General features: G+C 32.7%; 1 protein-coding gene across 7 annotated transcripts in view; it reads left to right on the plus strand.

The window, feature by feature from the left end:
* LOC144840172 (RNA-binding motif, single-stranded-interacting protein 2-like) overlaps positions 1–25,135 on the plus strand; it is a 139,463-nt gene that overhangs the window by 96,229 nt on the left and 18,099 nt on the right. For 6 of the 7 annotated variants that reach the window (XM_078695889.1, XM_078695888.1, XM_078695890.1 and 3 more), the window contains exon 2: positions 24,672–24,847. In XM_078695889.1, coding sequence (XP_078552015.1) covers positions 24,672–24,847 — 176 coding nt within the window. Of the gene's footprint in view, positions 1–5,935; positions 6,102–24,671; positions 24,848–25,135 lie in introns of those variants that run through there. The other variant, XM_078695891.1, reaches the window with a different exon arrangement.

Below are 25,135 nucleotides of genomic sequence, written 5' to 3' on the forward strand. Positions count from 1 at the left end.
ATAATATAAGGAAACATAAATAAGCATTCTTTACAATCCTTTTTATTGCCTATTTCCTAATTGAAAGTTGGATGGACACAGCAGTTGATATTGGTATTGCACTAAAATATAATTTTATAACTGAAATAAATTGAAATCTAGGTTCTTTTTCTGCTGCATAGTGCCGAATAAACTGTTTATTTCAAAATAGATTTAAAATGTAATTTTTATATTTACTGCATTTCTGCTCAATTTTTGCTCCAAAATAACTGTTTAAATCAGGGGGTGGTCGGTGACAAAAATCGTTTTTTTAACCCAAAATTCAAACATGCAGTGTAGTTGACTCAAGGTCAGCAGCTGTCAATCAAATAACCGTTGTTTTGTGTTGCAGCTAAAAGTTACCCAGCAATAACCAGTTAAATGGCAATCTAACACCAAATTGAATGTGTGTTTTTACCTGTTATTTTTGCGCTGCCTTTTTAACCAGTTACTAAACAATTGTCTTGTTTCTGGCTTCCAAGAAATTGGGGTTAATTTATTCACACCGTTTTCAACCGGTTATTTTTATGCAGCAGAAACAGGACCTTAAAGACCCCTTCCCTACAATTTGTGACGTTTTGTAAAAATAATACATATATATTACTTTAAAAACATTAAACCAGGTCATTCCTTGTCTTAAATGTACGTTTAAATTATGATAAAAAGTGAGAAACAATGCACTACCTAAGTAGCTCGCGGCGAATGACCTCGCATGGACGGTCTTTAGGCCTAGCCTAGCTAGGCTTAGTTTTGTAGGCCTAGCTGGTAAACATCGGTAAAGTACGAACATCGTACGTTAGTAATATACCTAGCCTGACGTTGTATAGTTGCTGCATTAATTGTCTTTCTATTTTTGCCAGACTCCATTGATACAAATTGGGGAAAACCCGGTATTTTCGCTGAAAAGTTAGAAGTCTTCCATTTGATTTGGCCTCACGATCGATCGAAAAGTGGGTGAATTACAAGAAAAACAAAAATATCAATCCGCGCGCAATGCATTTTGGGATTTATAGCGGGCCGCTATAATTATTAGAATTGACTTATTTTTCACATTTTTAACTGCCTCAACATCGTGGCCTTTCGTTTTCATGATGTACCAAGCAACTACAAACACTGTCTTCAAGTCAGAAAATCATTATGGGCATGCCCAGAGTCAGTGATTGATGTGATGTGATGTGTAAAAAAACTACTGAAATGTTCTATTTGGTATGATCATTTTTAAGACTACACTACTAAAAAATTATTTTGGCAACTCTGACTATATTATGCAACAGGTGAGATCAGTGAGACTAGATTCATATTGGAACAAGCATTGTTTTACAAAATATTTTCAGGTTTCAAGACAGCTATTGTAATGCTTCTGATTGCTTGTTAACATTTGCCAGGCCAGGAACTGTGAAGTGTGTGAACCTGTCTAAACTATTTGATCCAGTCATTACATATGGTCATTATAATCTTCTACACTACACCTTCTACACACCTTTTTTCAATCATGAAATACCTTACCAGTTCAAAAAATTCAAAAATGTTAAAATTTATTAGGGTCTGTTTCTGCTGAAAAAAATCCAAATAGTCAATTCATGGAGGTGATCAATTATTCCTAAGTACCACAAACCACAGAATTGTCCGCGCTGCAACTGAAAATTGTCTCTGACGTTAATCGGTTATCAAAAATCATACCCAATCATACGTAATTTAAGGTCACACACTACATTTTATGTAAAATTAAATACCATATGGACCTATTGCGATAAATTTTTTTGTGAAAATTAAGTCGATTCTAATAATTTTAGCAGCCCACTATAAATCCCAACGTGCATCGCACATGGATTGATATTTTCATATTTTGATGTGATGCACCCACTTTGATCGATCTTGTGAAAGGGTAAACAAACAAAAGAACCATAACTTTTCAGCTACCAGTTCTTGCCCAATTTGTATTAACGGATTTCGCCAAAAAAGGAAAGACAATTAATTCAGCAATGCGAAAGTGTCAGGCTAGGCCTATAGCTAGTGTACTGTGTTCATACGTTACCGCTTTTTACCAGCTAGGCCTACAAAACTAAGCCCAAATAAGCTAGGCCTAGAAACGTCTACGAGAGAACTTTCGACACGAGTTACTTATAGGTAGTGCATAGTTTTTCTTTTTTTATCATAATTAACCTTAAAATGCACATATAAGACAAGAAATGACCTGGTTTCATGTTTTTAAAGTTATATATACCGTATATTTTGGTGTATAAGTTGCACCTGTGTATAAGACGCACCCCCTAACTGAGAGTAAAATATCGGTATTTTTTATATCGTCGATGTATAAGACGCACTTTATATTTCATCAAAACAATGTTTTTTTAAATTGTAATCAACATTATTGTAATAATATATTTTGTTATATCTACAACGGCGTCCTTTATTTAGGTTTTTTCTTACCTAGGCTCGGCCGCGCCCATCCTCAACAAGTTCTTTCTAACTTGTTATTCATGAGTTTCGCACCCGCAACATCGAGTGCATGACCGTGTGTGTAACACGCACGTGTGGGCTAGCCTCGCTCGATCATTTCGAGAGGGCGCACATTTTCATGGACAATCGTATTCGATTAGTATCTATGTATCCGAGAAGTGTGTACGCTAGGTCCATGCTATAATCAACTGGAGAATATACTAGTCGAATACCGTACACCATGACCATGTGGCCGACAAGAAGAAGGGCTTGCGCTGGGGGTACGGTGGTCGGCGATCGTGCATATAACTATAAATAAATACTATTCCAATCATAAACGTTTACAAATGAAATTTTATTGGAGCGCCTAAAACAGCTCCATAATGAACAAATCTTTTCTTTTTTATATATATTCATATTTAGTATAACATCTAATATTTTTATACCATTTTTCAAATTTAAATTGAAAATATATATTATTAAGTCCTATATTAACTAGATTTGAACTTGTCACTTTGACGAGTTAGTTATCCGCAAGACAAACCATGTGCACATCATACATTACAATATTACGCACAGGAAAAAAGATTATGACATTATGACCTGAAGAAATTAAAATGTTAGTGTGCTCCCGATTTTGTGTCTAAGTATATATATAGTATACACTAAATTTTGTATACATACATACAGTGTAGCATAGGTAAAATTACGGGACCCGCCTTTTTAACATGATGATGTCATCAAAATGAACACGAAGATAGCAATTTCGGAAGAAAATAATCTAAGCAAACAACATATTAACATGTTAAAGGGATTCGAATACATAGAATATAGATGTGCGCTCTTTTAAATGTGATAAACTTTGACGCAAGCGATGAAAATCCGACTTTTTTTATTCAACTAGCCATCCGATTGGCAAAATGTTTACATGAATTCTCTACAATCCAATAGCTTCCAGAAAACGTTTTCATCATGAGTATCACTTTTTATTCTGACGAGCTATAACAGATTGAAATTGACTGTAAAGATGAAAATAAGTGACACATGTTTTTTTAATTTTTAGACATGATGATGTCATGAAAATTAAATATTTTTAACTCATGCGAAAGATAATTGATTGACCTAGACAATATTAAAATCTCGGGGAAAATGGATTACGGATAAGCGAGATGCGCTTTATATGTGATGAACTATGACGTCACATCTGATTGGCAAAATAACACATGAATTCGTATCTACAATCCAATAGCTTCCAGAAAACGTTTTCATCATGAGTATCACTTTTTATTCTGACGAGCTATAACAGATTGAAATTTACTGTAAAGATGAAAATAAGTGACCCATGTTATTTAATTTTTAGACATTATGACGTCATAAAGATTAAAATATTAAAAATTAAAATATTTTTAACTCATGCGAAAGATAGTTGATTGACCTAGACAATATTAAAATCTTAGGGGAAATGGAATACGGATAAGCGAGATGCGCTCTATTGAATGAGATGTGATGAGCAATAACGATGACATTTTGCGCATTTTGAAATTTTAAATGAGCATGATATGACTTAAATTTTCACGAAGTTTCATAAACAAATAATGTTTGGCTTTTAATCTATGATCATTCATTGAAATTCATAAAATAGCACGTAAGTCATGTTGCGCAACTCTGACGTATTAAAAAATAAATGCTAAAATCTCTCTGTTGAAACGTCAGAAGACTAAATTTTTCCACGGGGCCGACCCTAAGCAGGCCCCCAGCCAAAAATTGCTTGCTTCACTTCACTTCATTCGCAAAGTGTCACTTATAGTTACATAACTACCGATTTTACATTCTGAAATGTTGGTAAGAATGTTTGGATTTAGGTTTTCTGGTGTGTAGGCCTAATTGGAATAGAAAGAAGTAAATATGATTGCAACTTCATCCTCTTTTTTTGTAACTCCTTGTAGGCCTACACCCCTTGAAAATAAATTACAACAATTAAAATTCCCCCAAAAATACCAAAACATAATGTTACCATAATGTACTTCACAATATTTCATATCATAAAACCCTACTGGGAGCTAGTGGATTTTGAAGCCTCTCTTAGTCAGTCATTTATCGGCCTAAAACTTGAAAAATCATCAATCACACCTGGAGTGGAATCATCCCGCATTCAGCAATTACCTATATAGCATAAGAAACATAACCTATAGCCTAGTGTTATCAATGCAAATGGTGCTCAATCTTATGTTTGGCAGGCGAAAAGTATTGTACTTGCAAAGAAACTGGTCTAAAAAACACATTTTTTGTACATATTTTCTGTTCTAACATAGCCTAATGGATAAAAGGGAGTTAAAAGTTGCCCCAGCTTGAACTAGTATCGCCTAGGAGGAGATAGAGGAACAAATATTGATTTAGTAGCATTAATATATAGATTATTGTTACATAAATATTGCATGATATCTGCAGACTTCAATAAAGTATATGTTCATTTAGTGTTAAAGTCCCATTCCCTACGTTTTTTAGATCTAATTTAAGGTCACAAACTACATTTAACGTAAAAATAAATACTATATGATTGATCCCATTGAGATAACTTTTTTCATCTTTAAACGGTTAAAAATGTGAAAAATAAGTTGATTCTAATAATTTTAGCGGCCCGCTATAAATCCCAACATGCATTGCGCACGGATATATATTTTTGTTTTCTTATGTAATTCGCCCACTTTTCTATCGATCGTAAGGCCAAAACAAATGGAAGACTCTTAACTCTTTAGCGAAAATACCGGGTTTCCCCCAATTTGTATCGACGGAGTCTGGCAAAAACAGAAGACAATTAATGCCTACAGACAGTTAAAGTAATATATATAGATTATTTTTACAAAACGTCACAAATTGTAGGGAATGGGTCTTTAACAGTAGATTTTTATCACTGAAGTTTACAGTAACTGAAAAAAGGAGTGCTGTGAATTACACACATTATGGGGTAGTAAACCTACTTAATTGTACTGAATTTTATAGTGACTCTGGCTGGGCACCTTTACTTTGCTTATTGTTTTCCACCCCCCCCCCCCCCCCCCCTTGGACCTATAAAAGAAATCTAGCCAGGCTATCTGCAACTATTGCAATAGTTATACCAGAAGTTAAAATAGTGAAAAGAGAATACTCATGGTATGTTTTAATTTATAGATACAGTAGGGAGTTTGCGAATAGTATGATAAAATATATATTTCATTTCCTGATTTCAGTAAAGAGCTTATCCAGAAATATTCAGGCTTACAATTCACCTTCCTGGGTGTCTCTTTAAAGCCCACATGACTTGAGGAAAGTTTACTCCCAGCTGAGTAGAACACACATTCTCTTAGATCTCATTACTGTAAAATAACTGTTGTCCAGTCAAGTGAAACATCAAGAACAAATGCTGGCTTGCTTCACACAGGCTTACTGGCATACTTCACTTTTCATACTGTAGTACGTACAGAAGGCTGTATACTATAGTGGACTTGTTTATCATAGGATCAATTTTAGGTGGCTTATCGGAATCGGGGAGTTTCACTCTATTGCTATACTATAATATTCAGGAAAACATGAAGAATTTTGATACCAGTGGATTTGTATATCCCCAGCCTCCCACAGCAATGTCTAATGGAGTGTTACTTTATTCTGTAGGTTTTTAATTTTATTTTGTATTTAATAGCTGTATTAACTATTAAAGTTTTTAATTTTCATAGTTGGGATATTCATATTCATATTATAATGATTGAAAGACCAGAGGACATTCACTGCCAGCTACTTTAGGTAGTGCATTGTTTTTCTCTTTTTATCATAATTTACCATAAAACATACATTTAAGACTATTTAATGTTTTTAAAGTAATATTTATGCATTATTTTTACAGAATGTCATTGTGGATCATATTGAAAACAATCTTTCTATTACCATAAAATAATGTTATTATTCAGTTTTTATCTGTTTTGGATAATTAATTTAAAATGTCACCATATATAATGTGAAATGAATCAACTCATATTTTAATTTAAGTCATGTCTTTAATTAAAAGTAACATGTTATCTTGTAAACATATGTTATAATATAATTATTATTTATGTGTTAGCTTATTGTTTGATTAATTAGATTAATACCAGTAAATGTTAATGTACTGTATTAGGTTTACTAGAGAAGAAATGATAAACTTTGTCTTATTTTGTTAGAAATAGCCTACTACTATTCCCTAATCAGAACTGGTATGTTGGTGTTTTCCTTATCTAGAGACATATAATGCTAAAAAAGGATACTGTAGAATTAAATAGTACACAATTATAGTGAAATCATGGAGCTATAAAATTAGCTATCTAATTTTATAGCTCCATGGTGAAATCAATTGACAAGACTGCATTTGACATCTTTAAAGACCCCTTCCCTGCAATTTTGGACGTTTTTTGGAAAATAATATATATCACTTTAAAAACATTAACCCATGTCATTCCTTGTCTTAAATGTACGTTTTATGGTAAATTATGATAAAAAGTGAGAAACAATGCACTACCTAAGTAGCTCGCGGCAATCGACCTCTTGTGGACGGTCTTAGGCCTAGCCTAGCTAGGCTTAGTTTTGTAGGCCTAGCTGGTAAACATCGGTAACGTACGAACATCGTACGCTAGCTATATACTTAGCCTGACGTTGTATAGTTGCTGCATTAATTGTCTTTCTATTTTTGCCAGACTCCGTTGATACAAATTGGGGAAAACCCAGTATTTTCGCTGAAAAGTTAGTAGTCTTCCATTTGTTTTGGCCTCACGATCGATCGAAAAGTGGGCGAATTACAGGTGAAAAACAAAAATATCAATCCGCGCGCAATGCATTTTGGGATTTATAGCGGGCCGCTATAATTATTAGAATCGACTTATTTTTCACATTTTTATCCGTTTAAAGACGAAAAAAGTTATCGCAATAGGATCATATAGTATTATTTTTACATTAAATATAGTTTGTGATCTTAAATTAGATCTAAAAAATGTAGGGAAGGGGGCTTTAAGATTTTAGCAGTGTTCCTGTCATTTAACAGTTTTAATTTAATTGTTAATGCTTTTTAATTGATATTCTATTTAATAAAGGAAATAATGATTTGTAATCAATTATATTTGTTTAACAATCAGTAGTACAGTAAATAATTTGTGTAATGTAAATATCTGAAATAAATGCAGTCCTAAACTGTACATATTCCAGGTAGAGATGTTACCCACAGTAAACACAATTCATAATTTCCGACTATCAAACTATAATTTTCTCACTATCAAACAATTTTCATCTAAATACATCACTCGCCAAAAATGAGGATTGTTTTGACAATGATAAATTGACAGCCATAAGAAAACAATGTTTATTGATCATAGGGTCTATTTCTGCTGAGCAAGAATAAACGGTTATTAACCGATTATTTTTTAATCGATTATTTTTGGGCAGCAAAAACGGTGCAAAATGACATAACCGATTAAAAAATAACCGATTAAAAACACTCCATTGCGTGTGTTAACCGATTATTGCAGAGTAGTTTTTAGCTGCAACACAATAGCGATTATTGACCACATTTTGACCTAGATCAACTCATGAGTATGGGCAACCCTCACTTACAAAGCATACTGTTTATTTGCACGATCAATGATCATCAAAACGACGATGTGGACCGATCAGATAATATGTGATTGTTATTATTTTGTGAGGGAAAATTATAGCAAGAGATTCCAGGGGAATAAAAAGGATTCTGTGTTAACTGTTATAGTACACCATTACATCCCATCAGTCCAGGCTAACGATGTTTTGTATCCTTTTCTAGGCCTGTCGTTTTCTGTAGATATATGTAGCCTAGCTAGTACCAACAGTGAAACGAACTTGCTCGCCGACGTGTCCTTATTATTATAACATCATTATTCTGTTGTATGTGGTAGTAGGCCTAGATATTTATTTGGTTATAGTCAATTGACTATGATTGGATTTACAAATAACATAGCTTTTATGAGTTCAATTTTTAATCCTACATGTGAGAGTTATAGGAAGAGGCAAACAAACCAACTCATCCTGGCCTTCCATAATTTAAACTGCTTTGTGGGTAATGATGATTTTTAAAAAGCGATTACCAGATACTGTAACCGATTAACGTCAGGAGATAAATTGCAATGTGGAAAATTCTGTGGTTTGTGGTACTTTGAAAAAATCAATTATTTTTTCAGCAGAAACAGACCCACAGAATACTGTCTGCATACAGTACATCTCATAGATTCTCTTCTCCCAGACGTATGTATGCCCAGTCCAAGTTTCCAAATACCCAGTTTTTCAGCTTCCAAGCTGGAACGTTGGTTATGTTGCAGTAATTTTTAGCATGTACTCTATGTGGGCAAGGTCATTTTGATCTTGGGGAGTAATGCCCCAACCCTGAAATATGTACATTACTATAGTTTAGTTTATTATGATTATATTTTAGTTCTGTACAGTAGGTCAGACTATATTTACACAAGTTAAAAGTATATAATGGTATTAAGCAGTTAGATACTGAAAAGTATGACTATTACAATTTTTGTCACTCCATCCAATAGAAGACTGTATTAAAATTGATTATACTTTCTACAGAATGGTATTTTATAGCTATGAAAATTGAGAAAACATACAGTAATTTATTTATGACTTTGATGTTAATCTTGAATATCATCTGGTGAAATATTTAATTATTTTGGACATAACATGGGGTTTAGCATGGGGCTGTTCATGTGATTATAAAATTATTATTTAATAAATTGACAGCAGGATAGAAAAGAACAATTACACATGTCAACTTGAATCGAGGTCACTTCTCTGTTGTGAAACTGTTATTATGATTGAATTGGCATATCAACCACTAAACCAGCTTAATGTAAGCTGTATATTCATTTATTTATAATCCATAATGTACATAGCATATACAAATACGTTTGTTTGTAGGCGAGAGTTAAGATTCATAAATGAGCAAGCTTAACATAGGCCAAATACAAATATCAATAAAAGGAATACTCATTTCATTTTTCCTTACTGGTTTCTATACTACTGGCATATGATTTTATACTGAAAATTGTCATCATTATTGTATTCTTGAACTGTGACATTGTGAATTTCCTGTGAAGGATGGAATAAAGTTTATCTGTATTTTCCCACTATTACTAACATTGTTGCATCCTCTCCCTCTTTAGAACAAACTCCCACCTAAAATGTTCACCCATTTTTTATTAATTTAAAATTTATTTAGAAACTCATTTAGCAATTTTCAGGATTTTGATTTGGCGCTATATAAATATTTGAATATTATATTATTATTAAGTACTCCCAACAGAGTAATTAACAGGTAGAGTATGGTTATGATGAGAAATATGTATTTCTTATTTATAGTACAACCTCCTTTCCTTTTTGCCTTTTGTAATATTTCTCATATCTTGTGGTTATTGAATAAAAGGATTTTCATACCACACAGTTGGTGGTTTACTTGGCCAAAAGATACAACAACTATTTGAATAGATTTCTTACAATGAAAAGACATTCTTTCACTTTATATTTCAAAGGCTTTCAACAAAACTGCCCACATATTTGTTGTACAGTAATTGTCAGCTGATAAATCAAGAATGTACAAAGAGTTCTTTTAATTATTTACTAATCTATTGACAATATAGCCCTTGAACTGTATACTAAAATAATTACAACACTCTTTATTAACTAGATTTGAACTCGTCACTTTGATAAATATTGCGCACAGAAGATTATGCCATTATTATGACCTGAAGAATATGTTGTTGCTTAAAATGCTGAATTCTGTCTATTTTGTATCATATACTGTAGTATATAAATACAAAGTATCTGTATACATACTACATACCTTTTTTTTTTTTTTTTTTGCATTTAAACATTTATTTACTTTCAATGATGACGTCAACAAAATAAAACATGAAGATAGCGATTTCGGAAGAAAATTATCTGACCAACAATGTATTAACAAGTTAAAGAAATATTGATACATTTATTAGAGATGCGTGCTCTTTTAAATGTGAACAATGATACAAAAGATGAAAATCCAACTTTTCAAATTTAACTGGCCATATAGTGACATCATGTACATCCAATTGTACAAGAATTCATATCTACAATTCAACAGCTTCCAGACCATGTTTTAATCATGAATATCACTTTTCATTCTGAGGAGCTATAACAGATTGAATTTACTGTAAAGATAAACTAAGTGACCCACGTTATTCAAATTTGTTGACATTTACAATTTTAACTAGAACTAGAATTTAATTCGTCACTTTGACGAATTATAGGTGATCATTTTTATCATTTAACTGAAATTAATTTTTTTTTAAACATGCACGTACGTTAACATACGATCGGAAAATGTTGATGTATGCCATCCTATTATATGCTTATAGTGCTGAGTTGTGCCTATATGCCATATACAATATGTACAGTATATACTGTATATCTATATACAGTGTAGCATAGGTGAAATTGCGGGACACATGTTCTAATTTTTTGGCATGATGACGTTATCAAACTAAACTTTAAGATGACAATTTCGAAAGATAATTAATTGAGCAAAAAAATATAAGATTTGGAAAAAAATTTGGCACGTATAAGCGCTGTGCGTGCTCTTTGAATTGTGTATAACTTTGACGAAAAATATGAAAAAACTACTTTTTCACTTCAACTTGCCATATGTTAACGTCACAACATCCGATAGGCTTAATTTTTATATGAATTAATATCTACATTTCATCAGCTTTCATAATAAATTATAATCATCAAGGTAACCTTCAATTCTGAAGAGCTGTAAGATATTCAAATTTACTGCAAAGGTGAAATTACACGGCCTACGTTATTCAAGTTTTTACGCGTGATGACGTCATTAAAATGAAGATAGTGTCAACTCATGATAAAGATAATTAATTAAGCAAGCACATACTGAAAGTTGTGCGAAATTCGAGCACACATAACCAAGATGCGCTCTGTTGAATGTGATAATCTACACAAAAAGATAACAAATCCTAATTTTTAAATTCAAGTGGCCATTTGATGACGTCAAAACATTTTGTACGTAAAATGTGTACATGAATTCATATCTACAACTCAATGGCTTCCAGAATAAGTTAAAAAAATCGGGGGTCATCTTGCATTCTGAAGAATTATTTTCATTTTAAAAAAGACCTATTTTTCACCATTTTCAGAACTTTTGTAAAATAAATGTGCGCATTTTGTCATTTTTAACGTGCTCGTATAGCGTTATTTTAAGTCGGAACTGACTCAAATTTGGTGAATGTACTAAGGATGGTGAGTAGAATGAGATTTGTAAAAAAAATTCATATTTTTTACGCTTTTTAAGTATCGCGCGCGCAAAAACGCATTTTTGCGCAGTAATTTTTTGAAACACGCAAATGGCCTAATTCATGCTCTAAATTGATCAAAACTTAATTTTGAGCGTTTTAAATTTTTAACGCGCGATATCACGCGCATGAACCTACGTGCGCGTGCGTTTTTATTTGCTAATATTTTTACCCTTGATCTGAAGTTTACGTGTAGTGAATTTCATTAATATGTGATAATGAATTATGGAGATATGATTGATAATGTGATTTCGCAAAATGGCGTATAAATGTCGTCACGGATGAGTGATCACGCTGGAAAGCTTATTAGGATTAAGTTGTATTATTTGAAAGATATTCTGAAATTTTTGTAATCATTGACATTAAACTTTTTGAGATAATTGTTACACAAAATAGTGTACAGAAACAATAAAAAGAAAAAAAATAATAAAAAAAAAAATAATAATAAAGATTTTATACAATAACAATAGGTGATCATTTTATTCTAAATGATCACCTAATTAATTCGTCACTATGACGAATTATAGGTTATATGCATTGATTAAAATAAAGGTGATCTCGGTACCTTGAATGCCATAGACACGAGCACAGACCACTGAGCCATACACAACTGACTAGAAGTTGTAGAAAGATTCCTCGGTGTATTTACTAGCTCTTGTTAACTGATTGGAATTCTTCCTTTTACAAGAATTACATTTACAATCAATGATTCAATAATATAACATATACAAAATTTGCAAGTAAACTTTTGAGAAAATTAGCATCAATGTACCTTGCATAAAGACACCTGCAATTTGTGATGTTTTGTAAAAATAATGCATATAAAATACAACTAAATAAAATTAAACCAGGTCATTTCTTGTCCTAAATGCGCGTTATAAGGTTAATAAAGGTTGATAAAAAGAGAAAAATGCACTACTCGCTCACGTCGAAAGTTCTCTCGTAGACATTTCTAGGCTTAGCTTAGTTAGGCTTAGTTTTGTAGGCCTAGTCGGTAAAGAGCGTTGTCTCATTGCAATAGTCATCCTTTTTTGGCAGAATCCATTAATACAAATTTGGGAAGACCAGTTATTTATTGCTGAAAAGTTACGGTTCTTTTATTTGTTTACCCTTTCATGTGATCGGTGGTTGTATTACATCACAATATGAAAATATCGATCTGCGCGCGATGCATGTTGGGATTTATAGCGGGCTGCTAAAATTATTAGAATCAACTTATTTTTCACATTTTTTTAAAAATTATCTAAATACTTATTTTAAAAATAATCTTGATGTTGAAAATATTTGTAGTTGGTTGCTTTCTTGAAGATGCTTTAATTATATAATGTAATTATTTTGTTTATTTCTGTGCACTGTTCTGGGTTGACCAACTAGTATAGGTGTTTGGTCTTTCCTTGCCTTTTATATTTCGTTTTGTCTTTTCCTTTGTATTGTATGCATGGCAGAAATTGAATAAATAAAAAAAAAAATATCACAATAGATCCATATAGTATTTATTTTTACATAAAAAGTAGTGTGTGACCTTAAATTAGGTAAAAAAATGTAGGTCTATGGTGTCTTTAAAATGAAAACAAAAGCAATCCTGCTTAAAAAGCCAATAGATAAATGATAAAATCAATCAATTGTCCGATTATTATGATCACCTATAGTTTGAAAGTTTTTATGGAGTCAATCATAGTCTGTATCAATTGAAATTGAAATTCCAGAATTTTTAAATTTCATTACATTAGACAAGCAAGGAGTTCACATTCTTTGACAGGCGTTCTAGTACATTCTTAATATCAATTTATTGGGAAGTTTATTAGAATATTATGTTGAAAAAGGTAACAAAATTATTGACACTGCACTTGTTCAAATTTGATTAGAAAGTGTACTGTCAGGTTATCTACCTTAAATACACAGAACGTTTTGATGTTTTGTAGCAATAGTATAATATAAATACGGTAGCGTAGGGTCAAGGGGAAAAATCAAAGAGTTATTTTTTAATTTTATATAAATTTTTGCCAATAACAAAACAAACTAGAATTTAATTCGTCACTTTGACGAATTATAGGTGATCATTTTTATCATTTTACTGAAATTAATTTTTTTTTAAACATGCACGTACGTTAACATACGATCGGAAAATGTTGATGTATGCCATCCTATTATATGCTTATAGTGCTGAGTTGTGCCTATATGCCATATACAATATGTACAGTATATACTGTATATCTATATACAGTGTAGCATAGGTGAAATTGCGGGACACATGTTCTAATTTTTTGGCATGATGACGTTATCAAACTAAACTTTAAGATGACAATTTCGAAAGATAATTAATTGAGCAAAAAAATATAAGATTTGGAAAACAATTTGGCACGTAGAAGCGCTGTGCGCGCTCTTTGAATTGTGTATAACTTTGACGAAAAATATGAAAAAACTACTTTTTCACTTCAACTGGCCATATGTTAACGTCACAACATCCGATAGGCTTAATTTTTATATGAATAAATATCTACATTTCATCAGCTTTCATAATAAATTATAATCATCAAGGTAACCTTCAATTCTGAAGAGCTGTAAGATATTCAAATTTACTGCGAAGGTGAAATTACACGGCCTACGTTATTCAAGTTTTTACGCGTGATGACGTCATTAAAATGAAGATAGTGTCAACTCATGATAAAGATAATTAATTAAGCAAGCACATACTGAAAGTTGTGCGAAATTCGAGCACACATAACCAAGATGCGCTCTGTTGAATGTGATAATCTACACAAAAAGATAACAAATCCTAATTTTTAAATTCAAGTGGCCATTTGATGACGTCAAAACATTTTGTACGTAAAATGTGTACATGAATTCATATCTACAACTCAATGGCTTCCAGAATAAGTTAAAAAAATCGGGGGTCATCTTGCATTCTGAAGAATTATTTTCATTTTAAAAAAGACCTATTTTTCACCATTTTCAGAACTTTTGTAAAATAAATGTGCGCATTTTGTCATTTTTAACGTGCTCGTATAGCGTTATTTTAAGTCGGAACTGACTCAAATTTGGTGAATGTACTAAGGATGGTGAGTAGAATGAGATTTGTAAAAAAAATTCATATTTTTTACGCTTTTTAAGTATCGCGCGCGCAAAAACGCATTTTTGCGCAGTAATTTTTTGAAACACGCAAATGGCCTAATTCATGCTCTAAATTGATCAAAACTTAATTTTGAGCTTTTTAAATTTTTAACGCGCGATATCACGCGCATGAACCTACGTGCGCGTGCGTTTTTATTTGCTAATATTTTTACCCTTGATCTGAAGTTTACGTGTAGTGAATTTCATTAATATGTGATAATGAATTATGGAGATATGATTGATAATGTGATTTCGCAAAATGGCGTATAAATGTCGTCACGGATGAGTGATCACGCTGGAAAGCTTATTAGGATTAAGTTGTATTATTTGAAAGATATTCTGAAATTTTTGTAATCATTGACATTAAACTTTTTGAGATAATTGTTACACAAAATAGTGTACAGAAACAATAAAAAGAAAAAAAATAATAAAAAAAAAAATAATAATAAAGATTTTATACAATAACAATAGGTGATCATTTTATTCTAAATGATCACCTAACAAGTTTGAAAGGAAAGACCAAACAGGTGCTAAACAGTTGCAGCACTATATTTACATTCTAATAACTGTAAGATTCAATTAATGCAAATTAATTATTATCATTAATTAATGCTGCTTCTATAAATATATTGAGCAAAATGTTAAATTGTATTATTTTGAATAAAATCATAAATAATTCAGCAGTTAAAACCACAATTTCCAAAATTCATTTCATTTATCCACTATCAACTATACATAGTGTTGTTTAAACTACACTCCAAAATAAAACAAAGAAATAATGATAGGAAATTTGCAGAAAGAAGCAAACTCTGCTCCGCTACTGGTAACACTGTTATTTAATACGGAAATTCAGCCTAATATTATGAACGAAAACTATACGCAAAATTATGATTTGGCTTTAAATTATGGAAAACCTCCGGCAAAACAAAATAATTATAGACAAATCGACAATCCCCATATGTGTGTGTTGGCTCAGAAACATATCTACAAACAAAATATGTGCTGGCCGCCGATACATTGTGTACGGTATTGGTGACTCTGCTGGTTAAATGTTACAGTGCAGTCGGCCAATTTACAAATATTCTCTTCCAGCCCTGGAAATTTATAAAAATTTATATGGATATTGTATACGATGAAATAGGATCTAAATTTTAATTTAGTGGCACTAGAGTAAAACTCTTGGGTCCGTCTCTGGTGCTAAATACCTATGCTAACATAAAACAAATACAAACATCTTAATTACTACAGTATCTACTACTATCTAGTATTTACTACTAATTACAACATTTTAAAGAAGTTGATTGCAACATCTAAAAGAAGTTGACCAATTGCAGACATTTTTGACATTGTAAAAAAAAGTTTACATTTAAAAGAACTAAAGCTTGGTTCCCACTAGAACGTAACGCAAGGACGTAAACGCAACGTAAGCGTTTTAGCCAATGACAAGCGAAGTTATAGACAGTTAGCAATCACAAGCGAATAAGCCATCGCTTGTGATTGGTCAATTCACTTGCGTTGCGTTACGTCCTTGCGTTGCGTCGCTAGTGGGAACCACGCTTTATAGACAAATTTAAAGCCACATTCCCTGCAATTGTCAAAGTTTGTAAATATAATGCATATATATACTTTAAAAACATTAAACCAGGACATGTCTTGTCATGTCTGTACGTTTTATGGTTAATTATGATAAAAAGAGAAAAATAATGCGCTAAGTTTGCGTTGAATGTCTTTATGCCTAGCCTATCTAGGCTTAGCTCTGTAGGCCTACAGTGAGTAGCTTGTATAGGATCTTTCTCTAGACACTTTATCTGATAGAAGGCGTAATCTATGCTATAAGTTTGCTCTGAATTGTTTGAAAAGTATTCATTTTGGAAAATGGTTTCCAATGAAGAATGTAAGTAACATGAAACTAAGACATGTAAAGTATCAACAATGCAGAGTTGAAAGATATAGAAAAAGTGCAGTCCCATACCTTATCTCACTTCTAAATGAATAATATTAATAATAATATTTAGATTATGTAAATATCCTTGTAATTAAGCTTTGGCTGCGATGACAATATTTGAAATAAATGAAATGAAAAAAAACAAAACATCAGTAACGTACAGACCTTGTAAGCTAGCTATATTGTCTTTCTTTTTTTAGCAGAATACTTTAATATTAATTGGATCGAGTCTCACCTTGGGAAATGAAACAAAATAAGATTTTTTTTTAATATCCGTATTGTTTGTTCAATTTTAGTTCTTAGTGTATAGATTATATATGAATATGAATCATCCCGAACTCAGCTATTGCCTATATAGCAGCTTAGGAATAGTAATTAGTAAGAAACATTACCTAGCCTAGTGTCATCATTGGTAAAAGGGTGATCAATGTTATGTTTGGCAGAGGTAAGATAGAAACATGAGTAAGAATACAGTTTTGTACTTACCGCCTGTTTCATTTGAAATGTTGCACGGCAGCACTGTCGCTATCTATAACTACAGCTGCGCAGATCACATGTGTTGCTGTCTCGATATTGCTAATGATCTGAGTGACCTAATTGTGACGTAGGAAAATGGCAGAGAATTACCGAACACACACTAATATAGCTTTAATGGATAAAGGGGACTTAAAAGGTGCCCCAGCTCGAACGTCGCTAGTATCAGATATGCAGTTTAGGAGGAGATAGAGGAACAAATTTTGGTTTAGTGCTATTATAATACAGATGGCTTAGTGCTATTAAGGTCACACACTACGTGTTATGTAAAAATAAATACTATATGAACCTATTGTGAGATTTTATTCGTCTTTAAACAGTTAAAAGTGTAAAAAATAAGTCGATCCAATAATTTTAGCAGCCCTATAAATCCCAACATGCATCAAGCACAGATTGATATTTTCATATTGTGCTGTGATGCACCCATTCGACCGATCGTGTGAAAGGATAAACAAAAAAAAGAACTTTTCAGCGAAAATACCAAGTCTTCCCTAATTTGTATTAACGGATTCTGCCAAAAAAGGAAATTAATTCAGCAACGAGACAACGTTAGGCTATGTCTGTAGCTAGCGTATGATGTTCATACAAACTAAGTTAGGCCTAGAAACGTCTACGAGATAACTTTCGACGCGAGCTTAGGTAGTGCATTGTTTTTAATGTAATAATTACAATGTACGACCATTGTACACTAGCTATAGGCCTAGTCTGGCGTTGTATAATTGCTGTAATACGTAAGATGTAAGATTGCGAAAGACCCAGTATTTCCTTTGAAAAGTTATGGTTCTTCCATTTGTTTTGCTTTCGCAATTGATCGAAAAAGTGGGTGAATCACAGAAGAAAAATGAAAATAGCAATCCGCGTGCAATGCATGTTGGGATTTATAGCAGGTCACTTAAATTATTAGAATCGACTTATTTTTCACATTTTTAAGCGTTTAAAAGAAAAAGTTATCACAATAGGACCATATAGTATTTATTTCTACATTAAATGTAGTTTGTGACCTTAAATTAGATCTAAAAAATGTAGGGAATGGAACCTTAGAACACACATTTAAGACAAGAAATGACCTGGTTGAATGTTTTTAAAGTGATATACATCACAGGCAGAGAATAAATTTTAAAACACCCGGTGATATACTGAAATTTAATTAAATAATTTGAAACGATAAAGATGAGGAAATCTGTGAAAATGAGAAAAAGTTGACTCGAACCCGGAACCTTAACTGTTTGATATGCAGATGTCCTAACCATTAGACCACTGGGGCTTTCATGGTACTATTGTTCAAACTCAATTGGATAGCAACTCTTTAATATTCTTTGCGTGGTTAATTAATGAATTAAATTTCAGGATATCACTGGGTGGTTTAGAATTTATTCTGTGCCTGTGATGTTATATATAAAAGTATCTCTTCTGAGATCCTGCCTCGTGAATAAAATACTGAAAGATGAGGGCGTATCAATTTGATCTCTGGTGTGCGTGTGTACAATTGAGGGACTAGTGCTGTTCCACCGTACCACGCAGAGAATGTTAAAGAGTCGCTATCCAATCGAGTTTGAACAATACTATGCAAGCCCCAGTGGTCTAATGGTTAGGACATCTGCATATCAAGCAGAAGCTTCCGGGTTCGAGTCTCGGTTGGGGCGACTTTTTCTCATTCTCACAGATTTCCTCATTCTCACAGATTTCCTCATCTTTATCGTTTCAAATTAAAGTGATATATATATACTGTACTTGCACTGATGAAGGGCTAGTGTTGCCCGAAAGCTCTGCTAACTTTTCTGGCTGTTTTACTTTATAGTTTTGATTTAATAGCTTTTCGATTTATTTTTTGTATCTCCATTGAGATCCAGCCACTGATACCCACAGCATTGTCATTTTTTCAGTAATTTGCCTTTGGATTTATATATATATATATATATAAATCAATTGTGTTCCGTAGTACTGTGTAAATTATATATAAATCATACTGTCAAATTATAGAAACCGTGCTCATATTCGGAACATAATCACGTCGAGCATAGCTCATTGGCGAAAGTTCCGTATTTTTTAGTTGTATGAAAAAATGTCTCTGGCAGGATTTGAACCGATTATGAGATCATGTTCCAAATATTAGCACTGTTTCTATAATTTGATATATATATATATATACACCCAGGCAGCACTTGCCAGTTCTTATGCTATGACGTTATCCTTCACTTGCACTGATAAAGGGCTAGAGTTGCCCGAAAGCTCTGCTAATTTTTCTTGCTGTTTTACTTTATCGTTTTGATTTAGCTTTTCGCGCTTTTTTTTTGTATCTCTATTGAGATCCTGCCACTGATACCCACAGCATTGCCATTTTTTCAGTAATTTTCCTTTGGATTTATATATATATATATGCATTATTTTTTACAAAACGACAACAATTGCAGGTCTAGTGTCTTTAAAAGAATTATTTCTTTTCTCTTTTTATTAGTATTTGGATTTAAACATTTACATTGACAGATATGTCGGATAGTTCTGGAATTGTGATTTCAGGCAAATTTGTTTTGTTTTGAAAAAAATGCCAAACATCTTTGCTTTGTCAATGGACAATGTGACAGATTTTTTATCGTATATATATACGAATATCTTAGCTAGAGCCGTTTAAGATTGTTCTGAATATAGCGATTAGATTTACATTTATGTTGATTTTTAGTGGATTGCAAAGGAATCAAAACATACAGTAGCCCAATGTATGTCAGAGTTCATTCTTTTAGCTTCCATCTAATTTACTCCTTTCTTGCAATTGATATTATTTCGCCATCATCCAAGGAGCAGCAGATTTTGACTTCTTTACTTCTTTATTGATAATAATAGAAAACACCAGCTGTATCATTGAAATTGTTGTTAGCACCAGAAAGCCCTGGTTGAAAAAGAAAAGCTAAAGAATAGTACAGAAGCCCAAAGGCGCTATTTAATTTGTTGCCTTTGACTATATTGATTACCATTTCAAAGATCATTCCAAAATTTCTTTCTTAAAATTGTGCAAATATTTGCTTGTTTTTTAGAGTCTATAAGTACTGTACTGCCATATTTTGTGAAAAGGGCTTAACTACATTTTTTTCGAAATTGAGATTTTTGTCTTATTTGACTGATGGGGGTATACTCTATTACTTGACCAGTTATCCCAAAATATGTCTATAAATATGAAATTTATGATAATAATTATTATCTTTTGGGGCTTATCTACAAACACCTATAGAAATAATTTGACAAAAGGCCTTAACTACAGTAATTGACCAATCAGATAACAGTATGATGAATATATAATGAGGCAGATTATTGCTCTTAGGAGAAAAGCCTTTTTCATATATTTTGTAAATTTTTTACCTGATCTAAATTACAGTTATAATTTATTTTAACTAAAGTTACTAAATGTTTTGGTAAATTTTCATAAAAAATCAAACAAAACTAGATTTAATTCGTCACTATGACGAATTATAGGTTATATGCATTCATTTAAATCAAGATAATTGATTTTTAAAAGATATATTGATTGCTTGATTTTCTCAGAATCTTTAATTATTTTAATATATGATAGGATCTTGCTATCGGGAATACAATAGCCGGTATAACAATCCGATCAAAGATCCCTCTGCGTATAATGTCATAAACAACATTGTTACATAATTAATAAAGACATTACTAATTACTTTTTATATAGATTTCATTATAAATTATGTGTATAATCTATACACTAAAAAATAAAATTGAACAAACAATACAGATAATAAAAATTCATTTCTCAAGGTGCGACTCGAACTTGGTACCTTGAGTGCCATAGACACAGACCACCGATCCATACACAACTGACTAAAAGTTGTAAAAAGATTTCTCCGTGTATTTACTATGCAGGAACCACTTTGGTGCAGATAGATTATTACATACCGCAATGAATTATAATTGTTTACTATGATGACATCTTTAAAAATGTTAAAAAATGATGCACTGTCAAACTACCGTATATACTTTTAACTTTAATATATGAACTTTTGAAGGAAGAAAGTTAATGTTAAGTTTTGGTCTAAGAAAATGTCATAATTTGTTTGATTGTTTAAATTAATTTTTTTTAATTTAATATGCAATTAATGATGACTTAATAAAGTTTTGTTCTCTTAATTTCATAATAAATCATACATATGATACATACACTTCAAGAAAATGAAATAAAAAATAGGTGTTCCCGAGCATTCTGACGATCTATATTAATTTTAAAATTTAGCATATTTTCACCATTTTGTTAACTTACATGTGCGTAGCCTGTCACTTTTGACGTGCTCGTATAACGCAATTTAGCGTTGAAAAGTGAATAAAATATGATATTATTAAAGAAAGGTTGTACGACAGAAATCGGACAAAAATAGTGTTAATTTTTAACGCGCAGTGCGCGTGTAAAAATCTGCACACTCATGGCAATTTTTTAAACGTTTAAAATTGCCTGAAACATACTCTAATTTCAACGAAAATAAATTTAGACAATTTTGAACATTTTAAGCGCACGTAAGCATGCGTTATATGCGCTATGCACGTAATTGTATTGCCATATGATGAAATATGACCTGAAATTAATGAGTACCAAATTTTGTTTAATTGTGATTCATGCTTGTGAAGATATGATTATAGACGTGATTTCATAGACCGCATAATTTTTGATTGCGCACCATGAAAACATAACCACATCGATTCCTGGCCATAAGGAATATACTCTGAAAAATTGACTTAGCTAGATGAAACTGATATGAAGATAATTGACGGACAAAATAGTGCTAAGGAAAGAATAAATAAATAAAGAAATAAATCAAGATTGTGACAGAATCAAGAGGTTATATGCTTAACTGCAAAAGTGCCCTGTTTTCGAAGTATTTCCCGCCATTTTTAAGTACAAATAAATTGAGAAAAGGCTTTATCTGCAATTTGACCCCAAAAAATAAAAAAATAATAATTGAAAGTTATGTCAGAAATTTTTTTTAAATGTACTTTTGAAATATATTCATTTGAAAATAAAATATACTACATGAACTTTTGTAATGAAGAACAAAAACACATTTTGGTCAATTACTCAAAAGTAGATTTTTGTAGATAAGCCCTTTTCTCAAAGTACGGCAGTGTAGTGCTTGCTTGTTTCATTAGGCTGTATGAGCTTTATTTTTTTATAAAGCTTGTTAGTCAGTGTGCTTACACGATTTCCAGTGAGCACCGGTGGATTAGTGCCAGAGCTTGTTACCTATCTTTGCGAGCACCGGTGGATTAGTGCCAGAGCTTGTTACCTATCTTTGCGAGCACCGGTGGATTAGTGCTAGAGCTTGTTACCTATGTTTGTGAAGCACCAGCGGATTAGTGCCAGGGCTTGTTACCTATCTTTGCGAGCACCGGTGGATTAGTGCCAGGGCTTGTTACCTATCTTTGCGATCACCGGTGGATTAGTGCCAGGGCTTGTTACCTATCTTTGCGAGCACCGGTGGATTAGTGCCAGGACTTGTTACCTATCTTTGCGAGCACCGGTGGATTAGTGCCAGGGCTTGTTACCTATCTTTGCGAGCACCGGTGGATTAGTGCCAGGGCTTGTTACCTATCTTTGCGAGCACCGGTGGATTAGTGCCAGAACTTGTTACCTATCTTTGCGAGCACCGGTGGATTAGTGCCAGAGCTTGTTACCTATCTTTGCGAGCACTGGTGGATTAGTGCCAGAGCTTGTTAACTATCTTTGCGAGCACCGGTGGATTAGTGCCAGAGCTTGTTACCTATGTTTGTGAAGCACCAGCGGATTAGTGCCAGAGCTTGTTACCTATCTTTGCGAGCACCGGTGGATTAGTGCCAGAGCTTGTTACCTATCTTTGTTGAGCACCGGTGGATTAGTGCCAGAGCTTGTTAACTATCTTTGCAAGCACCAGCGGATTAGTGCCAGAGCTTGTTACCTATCTTTGCGAGCACTGGTGGATTAGTGCCAGAGCTTGTTACCTATGTTTGTGAAGCACCAGCGGATTAGTGTCGGAGCTTGTTTGTTTGAGCACACCGGTGGTTTAGGACCAGTGCTGGGTTCTTATGTTTTTGGGCACTGACAGATTTAATTTGCTTGTTTCCCAGTTACCACTCTCAGCAGTGGTTGATTACTCCCAACTCCTTTACTATACTTAGGTATGTTCATACGTACGGCATAAATAGAGCACTGACAATAATTAAGATGGCCATATTTCAAGAAATGGTCATAAAAAAACAAAAGACGGCTATCATGACAGTGTAAAATCTAAAATAGGGACCCTGGGCTAGTACTTTTAAAACGTAAAATCTTCTCTGTTTAACGCCATTTATTAATATAATGAACGCCTTTCAGTATGTGTTAATGCAACCCTCCAATACACAACAAGATAGAGGGCGGAAGATAGAGATTAGAAAGATCATAAAATGAAACACATGTAGTCATAAATGTTCTGTGAGAATAAAGCCATCCAAAACCACTATATTTGAAGTGAACGATATATTATATGTTATATTAACAGCTTGGCATTTTAATCCACACCAGACTTATGCTGCACATCTGTATGTAGCCTTACTCACTGAATGTTAATTACAATATATTTAGAAGAATTGGCCATTGTGAGAAATGTCTATTTATACAGTAGGTTCGTCATTCTATTAAATTAGTGGGTTTTTCCTGTTGTGAAATTTGATAAGGGAACAGGATTTTTTGCTCGAGCGATTCTTTAAGCATACACATCAGCCAACTTCTAACCAGCAAGAGTTGTTGCTAACTGCTGCATGCCACCTACACTTTTAACTGTTCTCGATCAGCGTGCGTGTCTATTTGCGTAACGTGTCTGTATCAACTCATGACATACAGTAACTGTAATCTTATAAATGTCGCAAAATAAGAATAAAGACTTGGTTGACATTGTGTTTGAAATCATGTTTTATTATTTTTCACTTAAAAAAAAAAATTTACTCAGCTGACTTTTGCACATGCTAAGGTCTAAATCTGCACCTCACAATATATCCATATTAATGATATTATTGTACCATGTCAAATTGTATGAGCTAAAACTATACAGATAAACTAAAGTAATGTAGTTCAATTTATGGGCTTCTGTTGTTAAATAAATAAAATTGTGGACAAATATACTGTAAGATTTTTGCTTATGTACTTGTACTTCCTTTGAATTCTGTTTTTTTTTCAATTCAACTCTTGCTAGATTTTTACTAAGATGTAGATTATTTTATATTTTGTTTTACAGTTTAACCCTCAACTACGAAGCATGCCCCCTCCAAGTCCCAGTACCATCAGTACAGGATCAGGGTCACAGAACTCACCACACTCACTGCATGGAGATCAACTTAGTAAAACCAATCTTTATATAAGGGGCTTATTACCTAACACAACTGATCAAGATCTTCACACAATGTGCTATATGTAAGTAAAAACAAGAGTCAATCTTTCAATGGTTCATAGTAAAATGTTTAACTTCATTTCTTCATTGTAGAATGAATATATTTGTAGAAAATACATATTTTCCCTTGCCTTGGGTACATACAAAAAAGAGCAAAGCTTAAAAACCGTTGCAATGCACCAAATTGATTCTGGTCTAGCACCTCCTCAACTCAACACACTGGTCAGCACTGAGAAACATGACCTGAACTCAGTTGCACTTCACAAACTGTGTTGGGCACGCCCTGTGTTGTGGGTAACTAATGATGTCTT

This window comes from Antedon bifida, chromosome 4 (genome assembly GCF_963402885.1).
Source record: "Antedon bifida chromosome 4, ecAntBifi1.1, whole genome shotgun sequence".
NCBI lineage: Eukaryota > Metazoa > Echinodermata > Crinoidea > Comatulida > Antedonidae > Antedon > Antedon bifida.